The sequence below is a fragment of the Balaenoptera acutorostrata genome, chromosome 13 (genome assembly GCF_949987535.1).
Source record: "Balaenoptera acutorostrata chromosome 13, mBalAcu1.1, whole genome shotgun sequence".
NCBI lineage: Eukaryota > Metazoa > Chordata > Mammalia > Artiodactyla > Balaenopteridae > Balaenoptera > Balaenoptera acutorostrata.
This window is the reverse complement of record NC_080076.1, coordinates 5,674,753-5,693,741: the sequence shown is the minus strand read 5'-3', so window position 1 is coordinate 5,693,741 and position 18,989 is coordinate 5,674,753. Positions and strand designations below refer to the sequence as shown.

Genomic DNA, 18,989 nt, shown 5'->3' with positions numbered 1-18,989 from the left:
GAGGATGCAGTGAGGGGTGTGCAGGCAAATGCCACTGAGGTACACGTCTCGTGCCACATCTGGTGATGCCGCCACTTATCCTTTAGGTGCCAGCACTCTGTGCACTTGCCATGGCACTCACTATATTGGGTATAAGTATTCATGTCCTCAAATACACGATAAGTTCCTCAAGAGTAGATTCTGCATCTCAATCATTTTCATATCTCAGCACTTAGTGTACAGTCTGGACCAATTATGGGTCAATAATCTTTTACTGTTGTTGAATGAACCTATGAAATAATGAATCAGAGGCTTAGATGTGATCTCAGGGAATATCATGTCACATGCGAAGTAATGTTAACATTTGACTCTATTGTTAGGTAGCAAAATCCATAATGATAACGTGTCAAATGCTGGTCTCATGAGAAAACTGAAACTCTAAGATATTAAGGAAACTGCTGTTGCCAAAAGTCACATAATGAGAAGGTTTCCAAGCCAAAACTTAGACAATCTAGCACTATGGCCCATATTTGACCATGTTTAATAAAAGTATATATATATATATATATATATATATATATATATATATGTATACATATATATGTACACGAACATATAATATGAAACTATTAGAAAACCATGAAACTGAGAAAAATAGGTTTATGCAGAAACGAAAAACTGAAGACCCATACGGGTAGACTATAACAAAGATTTAGCATAGTGCCAATATTCTCCGAAAGGAACTGAGCATTCTCCTGTACATTTCAAAGGAAATACCAAAACTAAACTCTTTTCAGTTAAGTATGTATTGTAAATTATGGCCTCAAATTATTAGTTTTTTCCCTGATGAGGAAAGATAGGTTACATTGAAAATAACTTGAAAACATGAGGAACTTTTCTAGAACATGGGTACCTCACTGGCGTAAAAGAACATTTCATCCATAGATAATGAGAAAACATACCAAATCACATCCTTAGAACCAATTTGCCTTAAGTTAACAAAAAGTTGGGCTTTATTGTTGATTACTTTATGATCTAAAACGGAGCATGTATGTTGTTGTTAGAAGAAAAACCGATATCCAATTCAAGCTAGACGTGAAAAGTTTAGCCCAAAGAACATAGATACCAACACTGACATTTTGAACAGGAAACTGAACACCCTATTTATTCACATCATCACTACATTTCTCCTATATCAAGGGCTCATAAATAGTTAAGATGGAAATGATATCTGAATTTTTTTCTAGAAAATGTGGGAGCAGACCAAAAAAATGGGGCTGGCAGAGTCAGGAGGCATAATGTAGAACCTAGGGACTCAGCAGCCTGTGAATAGAAGGTGGTAAGCAGTAGGTAGAAGCTAGTGGGAGACACATTGCCTATGAGTTGTCAAGGAAAGAGGTATATAGCCACTGCTCAGAGGACTGAGACGAGCTGAGAAGGAATGGGTGGCCACAGAAGCACAAGAAGAACCAAGAAGTTAACAAGTGAAATGAACAGAATGGAAATGATATAAATGGTAAAACAGTTGTCAACAAAAAATAAGCGTGATTGTATTATTTTAAAATGATAGTCTTCTTTTAATTTAAAATTGAGATGTAAATATTATTTGAAAATGCTTATTAAAGGAAAGTAATTTACACATGAAAAATAGCTAAGAATAATTTTTTCACCAGTTAAACAATTATCTACGACAGCAGATCTCTGCAAGCCTGGTTCATTTTCATGCCCATGGAAACCCTCTATTTCAGACTTTACCTACCATTCCCATACAGCCCCCATCTCTGCTTTCCTAGTTCATCAGCACAGCCACTGACCATTCTACAAATTCTACTTTGTTTGCCTGCCAAATCCGCTAAAGGAAATACACTTGCCTTTCAGACTGCACCAGCAAGCATAATAGAGCCTGAGAATGTTTTAAGGTAGTACTGATCTCTGTATCTCTCATTTCTCTTTGAATCACTTAGAGAAATTCCTTGGGGCTTTGAAGTGCAAATTTCAGAAGAAAAGTTCCAAGGGAATAGAACTGTCTTCTGATTTGGGTTATGATCAATAGACAACAGAATATAAGTGACATATGTATGACTAATATGTCCTTCTGCTTAAAAAAGTCAAGTTTAGTTCTTTTGTGGCGCTTGCCTTGCTGATTGTGAATAGTCCTACTATATTAAAATCGCCCTGTAATTCTTGTGGTAGTCTGGTTGAAGTGAGGTGTCTGAAATCAGTTGGAAAGGGAAAATGCCATAAGGATGTATTGAAGCAGAATTTCAAGCAAGTCAGCATAGCTGTGGAATGGTGGGAATCTAGCCAAGTGAGCAAGCAAGAACAGACAGCACAGCTCTTTTGAAGCAAAGGCATCAGGCAGATATGCCATGAAGAGGCAGAGGTTTAAAGAGTGCCAGGTTCTACAAATAGCTATTATTGCCACAAACAAAAATACCACCATCCCATGCACATCTTTGGAAAGGATCGCAAGTTGCTATTTTGTTGGGGTTTCTGCCATATTTATGCATAAAGATGGCATTTACATAAAATCAAAAGATATATATATAGAGAGAGAGATACATACATACATATAGAAATAGAGTATCAATTTATGTATAGGAAAGTCCAGCTGAGAGCATTGGATATTTTATATCTGGAACAAAAGTATTTTAAAATTTTGAATTGATAGACTCAAATTGTTATACTCTCTGTCTCAGTGGTGAATTCTTACATCATTTGCTTACTTTTTACATCACTTCTCATATCTTAACACATATTTTAAACATTACTTACTTGCTATATTAATTTCCTTTTGCTCCTATAACAAATTATCACAAGTTTATCAAAACAACACAAATATATTATCTTACAGTTCTGGATGTCAAATCTGAAATGGGTCTCGCTGAGTTAAAATCAAGGTGTCCGTAAGTGTAGTTCCTTTTCTGGAGGCCCCAGGAGAGCATCCGTTCCTTGCCTGTCCAGCTTCTAGAGGCTGCCCACATTCCTTGGCTCATGGGCCCTTCCATCTTCAAAGCCAACAATGGCCATACGAGTATTGGTCACATTGCATCACTCCAACACTGACTTTTTGGCCTCCCTCTTCCACATAGAAGGACTTTCGTGATTACCTTGGGCCCTCCCAGATAATCCAAAGTTGTTGTCTTAAAGTAAGTTGATTAGCATCCTTAATCCAATGTACTATCTTCAATTCCCATTGTTGTGTAGCAAATATACTCACAGATTCCAGGGATTAAATCATAGACACTTTTTTTCTTTTGAAGGGGGAAGGGCATTACTCTGTCTACTACACACGATTCTTCTCTTCTTATAGAAATTGAACTCATTGTAGGGAGGCTATTGTCTTGTACATACTGTATTTTTACAGTATTAGCATAGTAAGTCAATAAATATTTGTTGAATACATGTAAGTGGCAAATACAGCCTAGTGAAAATTAAGTTATTCTGTGAATTCACTTTAAGAATAGTTACATGAGCTATACTTAAATAGCTATAATGGCATACAAATTATAAAATATAAAAACCATTTTTGGTCAAGAAAATAACACTGTGGGTTGTTTTCCTGATAATTATTTGATTTATTTTGCACAGAGATAAAATAATAAGCCTCAAACTATCAGCAAATTATTGTGAAAAAATGTTAAAAAAGAAAAGCCTAGATTATAATATTTTCTTAGGCAAAATACGTGGGATGTTATCATTTGAAAAACATACTTCTTGAATACGCAATAATAAGCTAAATGTTAGCGTTTTCTAGGAGAAGATTTTACCAAAAAGCCCGATAACTATGGACACCTAGAAAAAACATGAGAATGCAAAATGGACATAGAACATATGCATTATTTCTTCATTTTGTTTCTTGAATGTTTCTCTGGCTCAAATGATACCATTTCTCTTTAGGACAATTTTAGTGAAGGGTGGACGCTGGTCCTTGGAGGTTGGCACAACTGTGTGATTGGGTCCAGAGGCGATGTTATGATTGATCAATGCGTGGTCAGGGCTAGTCCGTAAGACCCCCTTGTGGGAATTAGTAAATGGTACCCATTGCTGGATATGGGTCTGCTCCTGGGCATATGAATGTGATAGGAATCAGCCCTTCTCTCTCCCTCAACCTAGTGTCCTTAACATGACAGCTGTACGCAGTAGCCCTGGGGAGAGGGATGGTGTTGGTGACTGGAAGCAACTGGCCACAGAAGAAGTCAAAGAGACACGTGTGTTAGGAACGAGGAATAATTGTGGGAGATTGAGGAGAAAGAAATTAGTTTTTCTCTTGAGTACCCAGCACGTAAGTCACAGGCTCCAAGTCATGAGGGCGTTATACATACAACTGACCAGGTCAGTACAGCAGATATTTGAGAACAGGAAATGAATCATACACTTCCAGCTCAGGAGGACTGAAAAGGCAGATTTTTATAATAGAGGTAGAGGGAGGGAAGACAAATCATTGCCTTTTTCATCACTGTGAATTAATAGGCATTTCAGGCAACATGGGAAAGGTGAATTTTAAAATTCATACACCAGTAATGGTGAAATATGGGTGATACAGTATTATCTCTTAATTACATTTCTTAATATAACTAAACTGAAAGTACTTGCAATATGTGATGTAATTAAAGTCATGATCTCTACCCTTTGTAGAAGGTGTATCAGCACAGTGGTTATATAACTGATAAACAAGCAGTAACTTAACTTCTACACAGAGCTCATGAACCTGGGCAACACATTCTCTCTAGATCATTGGTTCCTTTATCTTTAAAATAAAAAGGCTGAATGAGATGAACTTCAAGGTCTCTTTCAGATCAAAAGAAAATACACACCTACAATGGAAATATGCCTGAGACTCCACGTGGTCCAGTCTCAAATGTACCATACTCAAAAACATGCAGTCCAACAATTAACCACTAAATAAATATAAACACACCTAAACACTTGGCTCCACCTTTCCAGGAAACAACAAGATAAGGAAGGCATTCTTTCCATACAGGAAACTTCTTTAAAAATCTTCCTTCTCCTTTGCCACTGCTTTCAATATTCTCTGTACAGATGGGAGCTAATCCTGGAAATTTTCTCTCCCACTCTCAACTTCTCTCCTGAACACCCACCTAGACCAAACAGCATTCCCTCCCTCCCTCCCTCTCTCTCTATTCCTCAGCTCTCCCCATGAGCCCTCTTTTCTACACATCAGATGAACCAAGTCACAGGCTGGGCAGAAGAGAGTAAGGATAGATGAAATTGCCCTTACACGAATATCTTTGGTAACTATTACACGTTGATAATTTTGTCCCTACCGTGACTCTCAAGTTTTTAATTTCATTTCTTGAAAAATAAGCCTCAACGAGAAATGTGAATTTGTTTCATACATTTTCCACTTGACAGCCTTTAGAATATTTTGGGTCTACCGTGTAAATATAATAGAAAGACAATACGATACTACCTGACCTAAGTGTATTCAACCTTTTATTTCTATGTTAAAAATAAAGTAATCAGGGGCTTCCCTGGTGGCGCAGTGGCTGAGAGTCTGCCTGCTAGTGCAGGGGACACGGGTTCGAGCCCTGGTCTGGGGGGATCCCACGTGCCGCGGAGCAGCTGGGCCCGTGAGCCACAATTGCTGAGCCTGCGCGTCTGGAGCCTGTGCCCCGCGACGGGAGGGGCCGCGATAGAGAGGGGCCCGCGCACCGCGATGAAGAGCGGTCCCCGCACCGCGATGAAGAGTGGCCCCCGCTTGCCGCAGCTGGAGAAAGCCCTCGCACGAACCGAAGACCCAACACAGTCAAAAATAAATAAATAAATAAATAAATAAATAAGAAAATCCTTTAAAAAAAAAAAAAAAAATAAAGTAATCAGATAAAATCCTTAATTTAACATTAACCTCTTTTACTTCTTTCATCTTTTAGTGCAAAATTCAAATTAAAGTTTAGTTGTTGAAAAAATGATATCAATAGATAGGTGAAATATTTCTTTTCTTTCTCACCAAAGCATATATCTGAACTCTGATTTTCTAGACAAGAAAATTTAGGAATTTTCAACATGGTTAATACTCACACATGCATTCACATTTCAGACAGAAAGAGGAAAAGCACTGCATTAGATAATTAAAGTAACATTGAGTCCATGACCATATTTTACCTAAATAATATATTTCATTTAATATGCATGGAAATCTTTTTAAAACACTCAATTTAAATCACTGTACTGCAGTGTACCCTTTTCATTGCCTTTGAAGTCAATCAGCGTGGAGTTTGTGAGGAGGCTAGGAGTTGGGCAGAATGTCCCTAAAACACTTTGGGCTGCTCAGATGAAAGGTGCTGAGTACAAAGTATCCTAATTATTTCAACATAGTTAACAACTCCACTCACTCCCAAGCCAATACCTAACTCGACCTCACCTATTTGGTACTTTGAGGCATAATCCTTAAATTAAATTTCTCCAGTAGGGTGTGTGTAACCTTGTTTCATAAAACTAGTTCAGAAAAAATAACATCAAAAGAGGAAGATTCCAAAATCATCACATTCTAGGTCTGTAAAGAGGAGAAAATCTCTCCATTAGGAAGGAAAGTACAAGACTAACAAGATATATTTGTTCCTACAGAGATTGAAGGGGTTACTTTCCCCAAGACTAGAACGTCCTGGATGTTCTTCTTTCTTAATATCTAATAAAGCCCTTGATAACGCCTCTGGACTGGGGACACAGCGAGTACAGTTACATGTTTCCTCCTTAGTTCATATTTTCAAGTAACAAAGAAAATTGAGGCATGGGGGCAGCTGGATGCAGGGAAGAGTTAACCTCTACTTAAAAGGCATTCTCAGTGTAAGTAAAAAACAAAAAAAAAAAATGTAGATTGTGGAGAAATGGTATTCCCTCTTTTAAACTTCCATTCAAATTTAAAAATTCATTTAAAAATACATTTTAAATTCTAATAACAATTCATTTAAAAATTACCAACTATGGTATGTTCTCTTTTTTTGGTTTATCTTAAATAATTTTATTTACATTAGTAGTAACAAAAACCATGTTGTATCCTTTTCAAAAATTTAAGCATTACTGATAATGCTGATAGAAGTTCACTGAAGCTCTCTCTTGGTCCCTTCAGTTCCTTCTCATCCACCCCACTCCAACATCATCTAAGGTAATCATCGTTATGAGTTTGGTGAATGTTATTCCAGTATTATTAAGGTAATTTCATTATAAAATATTTTCTCATGATTCATTTTTCTATAATACATTTGGTTTAACTGTTTTTAAGGAAAACATTATTAAGATGAGAAAACAGTATCAGTCTATTGCAATGAACACTTCTATATGTTTTCTCGTTAAATTATCTGTGGCTTATCAAATTTTCCATCATGTAACTTTTAAGATTGTCAGTGATTCTGAGATTTCTCTTCGCGGAAGTAGGAGAGCGTATGTTGAGGAGACCTCACAACACAACTGTGCTTGCACAGGAAGAAGAGAGGGTTTCCCAACAGGCATCACCCGGAGGCTCCCACCGGGGCTCTGGGTTCCTGGGCCCTTTTTCGAACCTCACACTGTCCTTCATTCCTGCAGGCCCTGGGGGTTTGACAGGCTGACCTCTCTGACTGTTGCTCTGTCTCACAATCCTTCTTGTGCACGCTAGACTACACGCCTAGGTGATTCCTCATGGCGCTGTGGACCCAGCTAATGGCACGGTATCTACCATCAACCGCATCCGTAACATAAAAACTGCGGAGTCATCAAAATGTGTCAGAAGGTGGAAAACCCCTTTAAGTGTGTATCTGTGGCATCGTCTCTGGCTCTGCCTTCCTGCCCTCCAAGTCCACACATGACCTCCAGTTGGCTAGTTCTCATCGACCACCAGTTCAGAAGTAGCTCCTAGGAACACAGGAGCTAGGGATTAAAAGGCTATGTTTTAAAGTTGACTAGGAAAGGAAGTCAAAGACATTCAGATATTAAGAGATAGAAACAAGTTTGGAGATAAGAGTTGACACAAATCAGTGTCCCGGTCAGGCAAGACCGAAGATGAAGACTGGACATGGGTACTGACCCATGGCAATTTGGGACCTAGAGCATCACTGGGAAAAATGAGCCATGTTATAAAGATGAAGCATCATGTACCTTCGCTGGATGCTGTTAAACATGCTTCAGTTTTTGGATTTCACACTCACTGTACAATGTTCTGATTATAATCTGGATGCCCGTGTATGGTCGCTTACAAGAAACACTGAGCTGTGTGATTCTAAGAATTCTTACTAAAAATGTATGTATGTTTATATGTGTGTACATATATGTATGTGTACATGTATATATGTATATTCATATGTATGTATATATATATATTTGTGTACATTCACATGTATGTATATATGTATATTTAGCTTGGTTAATGTGATTCATTCCTAAGAGTGGGTACATTCTCACTGTGCTGACAACAAGTTTCTGGGACTGTAAATTAAGATCCAGATCCCAGATTATGGTAAATTCTCAAAAATAATAAAGACCACCTAGCCTTCCTACTGCTATTTCTGCCCTAACATATTTTATGACTGCTATCAGAAATAACTCTAACCCTCATGTAGAGACTTAGGCCCACTTAAACCTAATAAGGAAAAGTGGCATCGTGTAGGTATTAGTTTTGCATATCCATCCCAAAAAATCAGGGAAAGAGAGGTTGTAATTTAAAAAATCTGGGTGACTTGCTCTCCCAATAAACTATGCCAAGCCTCCTTTACTTTTAAAGAACACGTGATCAAATTAATACAATAATAGCTATCAACAGGTGAGATCTTATAGGAAGTGAAAAAATACATAAATATGCATTTGTCGCTAATCAAACAATCTTCAAACAATCTTGTGAGTAATCAATATTATTCCTACTTTAAAAATAAAAATATTGATGGAATAGAACATGAAGGATCATGTCCAGAGTTTACAGCAAGCAAGAAATAAGAAAGCTAGAGTTGGAAGCCCAATCTGCTTCCAAAACCAGTGTTCCTCACAGCCGTGCTGGAGTCCAGTTCTCGGGGTGACTTGGTGGGAAGATCTCTCCTCCAATGTGCATCCCACTCTGGGGCCCTCGAGATTCCAGCAATGCTTTATCACGTAAATGATTACGTTGACTTGAGGAACTCTCTCAATTCCCACAGGTCACCGCTTGAAGCATACCACCAAGTAAAAATGAAGCCCAAGTTAAACTAAAGCCTGCCTGACTCCTTATTCCCTAAATGCTGTCTAAATGATCACTAATCCCTATCCCCTTCCTCCTACATTAACTAAGTGGCTTCCTCAATACTGCCTCTTTATGGAATGAGTTGTAGATTACTGTACCACTCAGGCAATGTCCTTGGGCCATAGCGTGTCAACTTGTGCAGTCATGGAAGTTTTACACAACTCCTTTTCAGGGTCCTACTTTCCTCTCAGGTGCCAAGTGTAGGTTTCCAGGCACACTTCACTCAAGCTTATCTGAGTGACAGCAGAAGCCTCAGTCTATCCTTAACTCATTCTTAATTACAGGGAATCATCTCCTCACATTCCCTTCCGATACAGATGTTCCTGGTAATAAAATCTTCTCCTTCTACAGATGAAGCAAGGTGGGTCTAAAGAAACAAGGCGCAAAGGACAATGCTCGGGAACAAAGAAGCTTTGGAAAACCTAGGATACCAGATTGAACGCCACCATTTACGTATCTCAGGTAGAGCTAGAAACGTGGATAGAATTGCTTAGGTTGATAAAGTATGTTAGTTGACCCTACATTTCTAATGAAACTACAGTTTTAGATCCTCACACTGTTCCCATGATCACCAATCTCAAGGTGACAATATAACTTACAAAAGCCTAGATCATACCATGTGCCATTATTTTTAGGTCTTAGCTATACTCAAAATAAGCAGTTAAGAAAAAATATATATATATATTTCCATTGAAAACTCTAGCACTAATAAAGTAATCTCAGTGTTGACACCTTTCCGGAACACATCAACTTAGCTTGATTGCCACATGTGAAATACCCATGACTTCTGTGAACAATCCAATATTAGCAAAGCATAATAAAAACCACAATCTCTTAGAAATATTATAAAAATATTCCTAATGTTTAAGGCTAAGGCATACGGTAGGGTTACCATCTTACTTATTTTAAGTATTATATTATTAAACCATAATATCATAATAAAAGTCATCATTAATCTTATATTAATTATTTCAAAAATGTTAGTGCTTGAACTGAGCATCGTAACCCTGCTCTGATGTTACCTCTGTAACATGGAATGGAAACTTGAACAAATTTTACATATATTCCAATTTAATTTATTGTCATTTATAACCTGAGTAAAACAATACGTACAAACTTAAAAGAAATGTAATTATAAATAAATAATGTCCTTTACGTAAGTTGAGTGGTTTTTCCATGAAAAAAAAGTGACTTCATCAAATCGCAAATTGCTTCAGCCTGAAGTTCTGGCAGTTTAAAAATATAACCAATTTTTATTGTATTAAATGATAACTCATCATAAAGTGAGCCAGTCAACCTCACAGACCCTTTTTAATATTAACAGGTTAAAAGGAAAATTGACATAGAATAGATAATTATATAATAACAGCTAATGGGTGCCAGACCTTGCAAATGGGTATTTGGCTGCTATGGGACTCACTTTTCCTTTTATCACAACTCTTAGGAACTTGCATTTCTACAAAGAGATTAGACTGACTGTTTTATACTAAGACCCATTTGCTTTAAAAATTATAATTTTCAAAAAAAAGAAAAAAAAATTATAATTTTCAGAACAAATGAATTTTTTATTCGAGTTCTCCAAAGATCATTTTGATGGATACATTTTACAGTATTGCAATTGCCTTTTCAAGTTTACTGGGATTCAATGCATAATTAGTTTCTCTATTACAGACGGCCTCTCAAATTACACGTTTCAGCATAATGGAAGTCCAACTAATTAACTGTGTTGCTGATGACCACGTAGACCCCTGAGTCACTATGCTGTACCTCTAGTGTAGGCTAAATTTTAAAGAAAAATTATTTTCCTTTCAGAATTTATGAAATGAAAAGAGAAAGTATGGTAGGTTTGGTTTTAAATAGAACCGGGAAGCTCTTTGGAAATTATCAAGTTGTCTTACAAAAGTTCTTATAGTATGAAGATAGAAAACCAAGGAAGAAAAAGATATAGGGAAAAAAACAAGCCCTCACTTACCAGGTGTGAAATTGTATCGGGCTGAAAATCCCATAGATTCCAGCTCTCCATCAGCAAAAAATTTAATCCATAGAAATCTTCCACTGGATTTGATTACAGGTGGATTTTGTTGTCCGCAAAAACGCCCAATTATTGGAGAAAATCCAAAAGGTCCATCTCGAACTTCAATATGATCAAATTTGCACTCCCAAGAAGGTTCAATAGAGTACTTTTCATCAAAATAAAGTTCAATGCACTGTCTTGGGGCAGCTGAAAAAAAAAAAAAACGAAAGATTATGTCTAGAAGGTCCTTTTTAAATCCGTAGTTTGGCTTCTCTGATTCTACTTCAGATTTTATCTGTATAACTCCTATCAAATTTTGATTGTGATATGCATAGAAACGCTAAGCAAGTTTGTTATTCCTAGCATCCTAAGAGATAATATTTCCATAATAATGTCTAAGGGATGATTCTTAAAACTGATGACGTTGCACAAAATATTATCTGATATAAAATGACCACTTCAATATCTAACACAGAATGAACAAATCACAGTAGTTTTGTGAAAGCCTGCTGACTCAGGTTTAAAAAGTAGAGAGGCATCTCTCTGTCACTTTTCCCACATCTTCAGGAGAATCCAGTTTTAAGGTCAGAAACTTGAGAACTGTTCAGCATGGAGTTAAACCATTCAAATAGTCCCAATTAGATGTCTTGATTAGATTGAAGTGTGTGTGGAGGGATATTAAGAGTAATTTTCCTAGAACACAAATATTATCATGTCATTCTCAGGTTTAAACTTATTCAGCAACTCTCTATCAACTATAGGAAAATGATCAATTCACTTGACATATAGGTTTCTTACAGGTATCCAACAACTCACCCTGCCAGGGTCTTTTCACCTCACATACAGCCAAAGTTCAAGCCACTCCAGGCATATCATGTTTTCTAGGACACCATGCTCTTTTAGGCTTTCGTGGGTTTTCCCACTTTCTTGAGTACGTATATACCTCCAATCCAACTCCTGTTTATGTGGGAAAATCTTGCTTAAAAAAAAAAATCTCCTCTCTACATCTCCTTACTAAAGACAAAACCCATATCTATTCACCTTCTTTTTTCAGCGTTCAAGCACAATACTTGTCATTGAGAATTTCTCAAAAAAAAAAAATCTTTGTTGGGTGAATTATAAATGAACTTATCTTCGTAAATGTGTTTATAGCTCTTTAAATAATCATGGAAGAGCCCGATAGGGTGAGCAGCTCCATAAACCTCCACACGGATGCATTTGCTAGTGCCCTTCCATTCTTCCCTTGTCATGGCCAAAACTGTTCAAAATTCTGGCATTCCAGGCTGATATTCAGCCAGAGTACCCCCAGAATAGCCATTACAGTTGTTGAAATATCCACACGTTTATCCTAGTTAGTAAACTGCTGTCTTGAGTTCTTCAGTTGCTTTCCAGCCACTTGATCCTCTTTAAAGACCAATCCCCTCCAGAAACTTGAAAGTTAAGTCCTGGCACGGCAGGGCCTGCTTCCCACGTGGTCAGCAATCATTCTGAATGACTACTGTCCCCTCCACACCAGTTCTTAAATATATATTGAATATCACCCTTGAATGGCTTTAAAACTAAAGCCTTGCATGCATGGGTATCAAAATGTATATACAGTTGAGATATATGATTACGTGAAAATTAGAGACTTACAAAATAAAATACGATCCTGATATTCTCTGGCTTTTCCTTCACAGTCTGTGTTGACTTTCTCCTTACTCTGCCCTCCCTTACATGTTATTTTCCAGAAATCTATTCTATGTCTTCTTTCCTCTCTTTCTAGACCAGGGCTCTGGATGCCACTAGCATTTCAATGGAAAGAGATTATAATATAATGATATCTGCAGCTCCATCTAAGCCCAATTAAATCAGAATTCCTGGAGGCAGACCCAAGTATCTTTATTTTCCAAAAGAGTTGAAGTGCTCCAAATACCCTTTGGGTAATTTTATTCATACTAGCAGCCTCAACAGCAATCACTATATTTATCACCTATAAATATATATTTTTATCCCAGAACTATCCACTGAACTAAAGATCACACATCCAATCTCTTCATGAGACATCTCCATAAACACCAAATGGAACACATTATTTTTCCTTTATTCCCCCCTTTCTCCACCTCTATTCCTTAACTGACATGGCAATTCCATGTAACACATCACCAAGCCAAAACTTCAGAATAGTCCTGAGATTGCCTATTCTCTCATCCCTACATCCAGTCACTCAAGACTCGGTTTCCCAAATACCTCTCATTTGTTCCCTCGACTCCACCATCAATGTCACTTCTGTAGTTCAGGCTTTTCCTATGGTTTACTCTGTCTTTCACAATAGTTTCAGCTTATGTTCTCTTCCTCCAGTTTCTTCATCAAAATCTCACCTTGTTATTTTTCTCGAGTTATTTCAGTGGCACTCGCTTGTCTATAACATAAAGTCCAAACTTGCCTGGGTGGCAGATGGATGCCAAGTTCTCCTTTATCTGAGGCCACCTGCCCTTCAGACTCCTCACTCGCTGCTCTCCTCACCCTCTGCAGACACCCTATGATACTACACGTGTGTAACCAACCTCGCCGCGTCTCTGAACCTCTGCACATGCTATTCTACACAGAGGATGATTATCTCCTGAATGTTCTTTATAACTGAGTGTAAGCATCTCTTCCTCCTTATAGACTTCTTGTCTTTCTCCTTATTCCAAAACTGCTCATCTCGGGGCCACTTTAGATTGCTTACTGAAAAAAGCACAGTCCCCAGACCACATCGTAAGTTCCATAAGGCAAGTACCATGTCTATTTTGTTCAATACTCTCTAAACAAGAGTGGTTCAGTAAATATTTGCTAAATGAATGTATGAATGGAAAAAAAGACAAGTATGAAGTATTTCAAGATGGGTATAGAAGTATGATTAACAGTGACAGGAGGTTCTATTTATTTCCCAACTTTAAGTTTTGTCCTTGACATGACTACAAATGAATGCAAATATGTGCATGATATTAGAATCAAATGTTAGCAATGCATTTAAATTATCAATAAGAATAAACATGAAAGCACAATTAACATGCAAAGATTTTCTTCTGAATTACAGGAGAATTAGTTGATGTTATTCTTTTTAATAATTTGTAGTTTTGAAATACTGTTGCTTCAAAACACAAATTATGTTATATGAAGTTAAGCAAGACATTTAACCCTTCTGTGCCTCAGTTTCCTTATATGTACAGTAGGGACAACAAAAATACCAAATTTCTACGATTAAATATTTATGTATATGTATATATATATGTATATATACACAAGTTGTCCCTAGGTATCTGCAGGCAGCAGGGGAGAGGGGAGACAGATGGGTCCAGGACCCTCCTTGGACACCAAAATCCAAGGATACTCAAGTCTCAAGTCCCTTACTTGGCCCTCTGTATTTGTATCTGTGGGTTTTCACATCCTCAAATTCAATCAGCCGAGGATCTTAAACTAGTACTACACGATACAATTATACAGTATATGTATTACTACATATAACAGATATGTAATATTAACTTGATAGAAAGAACAGCTAATTTTAACCCAGAATTTCCACATTTCAGTCTCCTTTTCTATCGATCATAAGGGGAAGAAAAACTGCCAGAGCTCAGTTTCTCAGCTTTATGCTTTTATTATCAGAGCTTATTCCTTTCTCTTCGTCTTGTAATATGGTGTATCTTTGCTAAAAGTTCAACTTGAAGCACGACAAGAAGAGAGGAAAGATCTTGGTCCAGAAATTACAAAAAGAATCATTTCTAAATAAAATTCTTGAAATCAGTTAACCAGAACATCTTTTAATTTGAAAGATCTATCAAATTAACATGTCCCTTGCTTATAAGTAAACAGTGAGCATAAATACCGTCTTTGTTAAGGTAGCTGTGTGTGTGTGTGTGTGTGTGTGTGTGTGTGTGTGTGTGTGTGTGTGTGGGGGATCACAGGGGTTGGGGAGGTTGAAAGTTTTGGGCTATTAAGTACTAACACATAATATTGAAAACTTCTAGCACTAGACGAAATGTTCATGTATCGGTATCATCCTTAATAGAGAGGTGTCTACAAGGGTAATGGAAATGGAAAATGTTCAAAGAGAACTGAATCCCTTTTCCAGCACTTTTTATCCTTCAAGCTGGGGAAAAAATGATGAAAAGAAGCATCATCATTTGGAATCCTGACTTTGGCATGAAAGTATGAAAATATTACTTGTGAGCACAAACGAAGGCAAGTGCTATTCAGATTGACGTTTGGAAACTATGATCATAGATGTACTTCCGACAAGAATATGTTTTTTGTGCTTCGTATTATTTAAGAGAAAAATAACAAATGTATAGGTTATTCTACTAATTACTAAGCCCAAAAAATACCAGTTGCCAAAACTGTTACACATTAGGTACTATTATGCCAACCATGCATCCATTCCGTTAATTTAGAATTCCAAATCAATTACATGACCGGTGAAATAAACTGTTGTTGATTTCTTTTTATTTCCCAGAATTTACCTGTTTATAAACCATTACTAATAATTTCAATAATTAGCTGGACTCCAGATTTTACAGCTATTTGATTCACTCAGAGATATTTATGTGTACGGTCTCCAAAACCAATTTTTGTAATGTCTATATGCATATTGTCCATCCAAAGCTTAGAGGTGGCCAGACTTGGCTGAATGTTTCCTCCAGCTCTGGCACTGGCTTCCTCACCTTCTATGATGTAGATGCACTCCCGGTCAGGGGGGTACTTGCTGGGATAGTTCGGAGAGGTGAAGACACCTCCGTCTGCATGTTTTGTCCAACTTCCACACTGCACAGACTTCTGCGTTTCTGAGGTGGTTTGCTTTTCTGGAAAAAAAAAATTTTTTTAAAGCCATTATCCAATTTTTTATAAAACTAAAAATAGAGAGGACATTCTTACAATATCCATTAGTAAATTAACTTCTAAATGGTGTCTTAGTCAAAACCAATCAATTATACACACGATAAAATGCTCAGATATTCTGGAATATTAAGAATGTGGGGGAAATAGGACAATGCAAGTGACTGGAGGTCTTCCACTTGCATTTTTCCAAAGAAACACACCTGTTCCTTTCTTGGTTGCCCCAGACAAATGGAGGATGATTAAACTTGCTACAACTGAAACAAAAAAAGAAAAATTAGAAAGCTTAGTGTACACCGAAATGATCAAATGCTATAACAACATAACAACTTAAAGATAAAATGATATCAAAGGAGATTATTTTATTACTTTTAACTGTTCCGAGTAGACTCAGAACTTGCATAAACTGATAAAATGTACAAATTTGTACTGATAAAATGTACAAATCAGGACAACTTAGGAATCTCCTCAGGAAGTAATGCCAGTTAGGAATGGCTGAGACCCAAACTCCTAAAGCAAATGCAGACTTCAAGACTAAAGAGTCACTATTGTCACCTACTAATGTTCCATTACAGCAGGATTTCAGGAGTACGTCTGAGCTCCTCTTTGTGAATGACCTTGCTAGCATCTCTAAAGGAATACAGAGGGACAGCAGGTAAAAGGGTGAAAAGGAAAAGTTGTATTTTCATCAACCATGTTATTGTGTTTTAGAAAATAAATACTTAGGCAAAATCCTATGGCAGGTCGGGGAGGGGAACAGAAGAAAAACAGACTAATGTGGATTGAAGGCATTAAGTATCATAATTAAAAATGTTTCTTATAAAATGATGAACTACCAAGTAACCCCAGTCCTCAGCATTTTCTAAGCTCTGAAATTAATCTCTCCTAGCCTTAACTTTGATTTAATATTCAGTATTATCCAGAAATATTTTATAATTTTGAGAAAGGTTATTTCTATTTTATTGAGTCCGTTTTTCCAGTATCAGAAAGAGCCTCTGATCTGTAACTTAACAGTAAATCTACGAAGACCACTGAAACTTGCCCTTCTGTTTTACTTCCATATCCTTGATTTACTTAATATTTTTACAAAGCCTAAAACTGAGAAAAGTATTAAAGTCATCTAGTCTTCATAATTTCTGATTTTTCATTCTCTATTTCTGTTTTTATTATTGACTTTGTTGCTCGATTACCTAAAAGCTCTAAGTTCCATTAAGTGTATAATCATAAGTCCACTTAAAAACGCATTTGGAAAAGGGAGGGTATAATTCACAATGCTTTCCTTAACTGAAGCTCACTATAGGATCTTACAAATTTATGCTTAAAGATTATTCCAGGAAAAGTATGTGGGCCTTGCTATTAGTATTTGAGAAATGATGTCAATTATTGTACTTTGTACTCTAGCCTGGCTCTCTGCTTTTAGATTAAAATATCAGTCGTTGCTATTGTCTGTGTTCAGGTAGGAAAAAAACAAGTCTTACTTTAACTTGCCGTGTTTCTACACCTACACACACGCACGCGCACACACCCGGGTGTACAGCCATCAGTATCAAGCTGGAGTTTGGGTGTTTTCACTCTGCTTTTCCTCTTCTGCTGGCATCACATTGTGGAGCGTGTGCTGTGATTAACACGGCGGCAAGGCCGGTCCTTTGACTGCGTGGCATAGCCACCCTAATCCTTGCTTTATACTGTGAGATTTCCACCATATATTTTCTTACACTGCCGTTTACTCGATGACTTCTGACACTATCTTCCTCCAATCCCCCCCCCCGCCCCAATTGCACGCGCACCACACACTCGTGAAGCAACATTACAGGGCTATCTACTCTCTGGAAGAGTTGAGGTTGGCCCTCGCCCTCCCCTCGGGGGCTGCGTTCAGGTGAACCACAAACTACCCACGGGGGTGGGCAGGCAGGCCGGCCGAGCTCCAGAAGCCCCCGAAGGGAACTATCAGGCCAGCTCTCTCCCTCTTTCCACCGGCCACCTCGCTCTTGCGCACGTGCCCACCCCCGAACTACTCGCCATGCTCTGCCCCGGGATGTTCCTGCCCACGGAAAGGCTGTTTTCCGCGGCAGGTTCTGCGATCCGGTGACCACCGCCTTGCGCAGCCCGCACGCCGGTTCTATGATGCTGCGATACAGAAAGTTTACATCTGCCCCAGACTCGCCGGGCCTGCGCGGTCCGGCGGGAGCGCGGCGGCGGCCAGGCTTTCCCTGCGCGTTCGGCCACGAGGGAGGGCAGGCGGGGAGGACGGCACCCGGAGAGCCCCGGCGCGGCGGGAAAGGTACTCACTGTGAAACAAACTGCGTCCATAGATCATGTCTGTTCGTTACACCCGAGGCTCCGATCTCCACTAATTCCATTTAGAGACAGGGAGACTTCCAGCGGTCGGGGAGAGGACGGAGTCGAGAGGGGTTTTGGATATGCAAACCAAGAGCAAATGAAGGGGGGTGGTGGGGGGGAGAGGTAAGGAGGAGATCGGAGCCCACACGGCAGCAAGATCCGGACCCGTGCGTCCTCCGCCCCGGGCTCGCGCTCGCCCTCTCAGCGCCGCGAGGCCAGCAGCATCCTCGCCGTGACGCGCGCCTCACACCCGGGCGCCGGGCGCCACCAGCAGCGCCGCCGGCGGCAGCGCCCTCCTCCTCCTTTGCATCACCGCCGCCGCCGCCGCCGTCAGGAGGGCGCGCGGGCAGTCGGCGCGCGGGCGAGCCCTGGGGCGTCCCGAGCCGGGGCCGGGGCCGGGGCCGGGCGGCGGGCGCGGCGAGCGGAGCGGGGCCCAGTCCGGACCGACGGCAGCCAAGGAGCGGACGGCTGCGGCTGGGGCTCGCTCAGTCCCCAGTCTCATACACCACGAGCAGCAGGTCGGAGCAGCCTCCGCGGCAGGATGTCCAGCAGCCCGCCTCTCTCCAGCCCCCGGGGACCTTCCGCTGAGGCATT

General features: G+C 39.1%; 1 protein-coding gene across 2 annotated transcripts in view; it reads right to left on the bottom strand.

The window, feature by feature from the left end:
- Positions 1-18,431, bottom strand: part of NETO1 (neuropilin and tolloid like 1) — a 100,280-nt gene extending 81,849 nt beyond the window's left edge. For both annotated transcript variants that reach the window (XM_057526936.1, XM_057526935.1), the window contains exons 1-4: positions 18,345-18,431; positions 16,259-16,312; positions 15,884-16,021; positions 11,157-11,405 (exon numbers count right to left, since the gene is read on the bottom strand). In XM_057526936.1, coding sequence (XP_057382919.1) covers positions 11,157-11,405; positions 15,884-16,021; positions 16,259-16,312; positions 18,345-18,372 — 469 coding nt within the window. In that variant the 5' untranslated portion in view covers positions 18,373-18,431. The remainder of the gene's footprint in view (positions 1-11,156; positions 11,406-15,883; positions 16,022-16,258; positions 16,313-18,344) is intronic.
- Between the last annotated feature and the right edge of the window lie 558 nt (positions 18,432-18,989).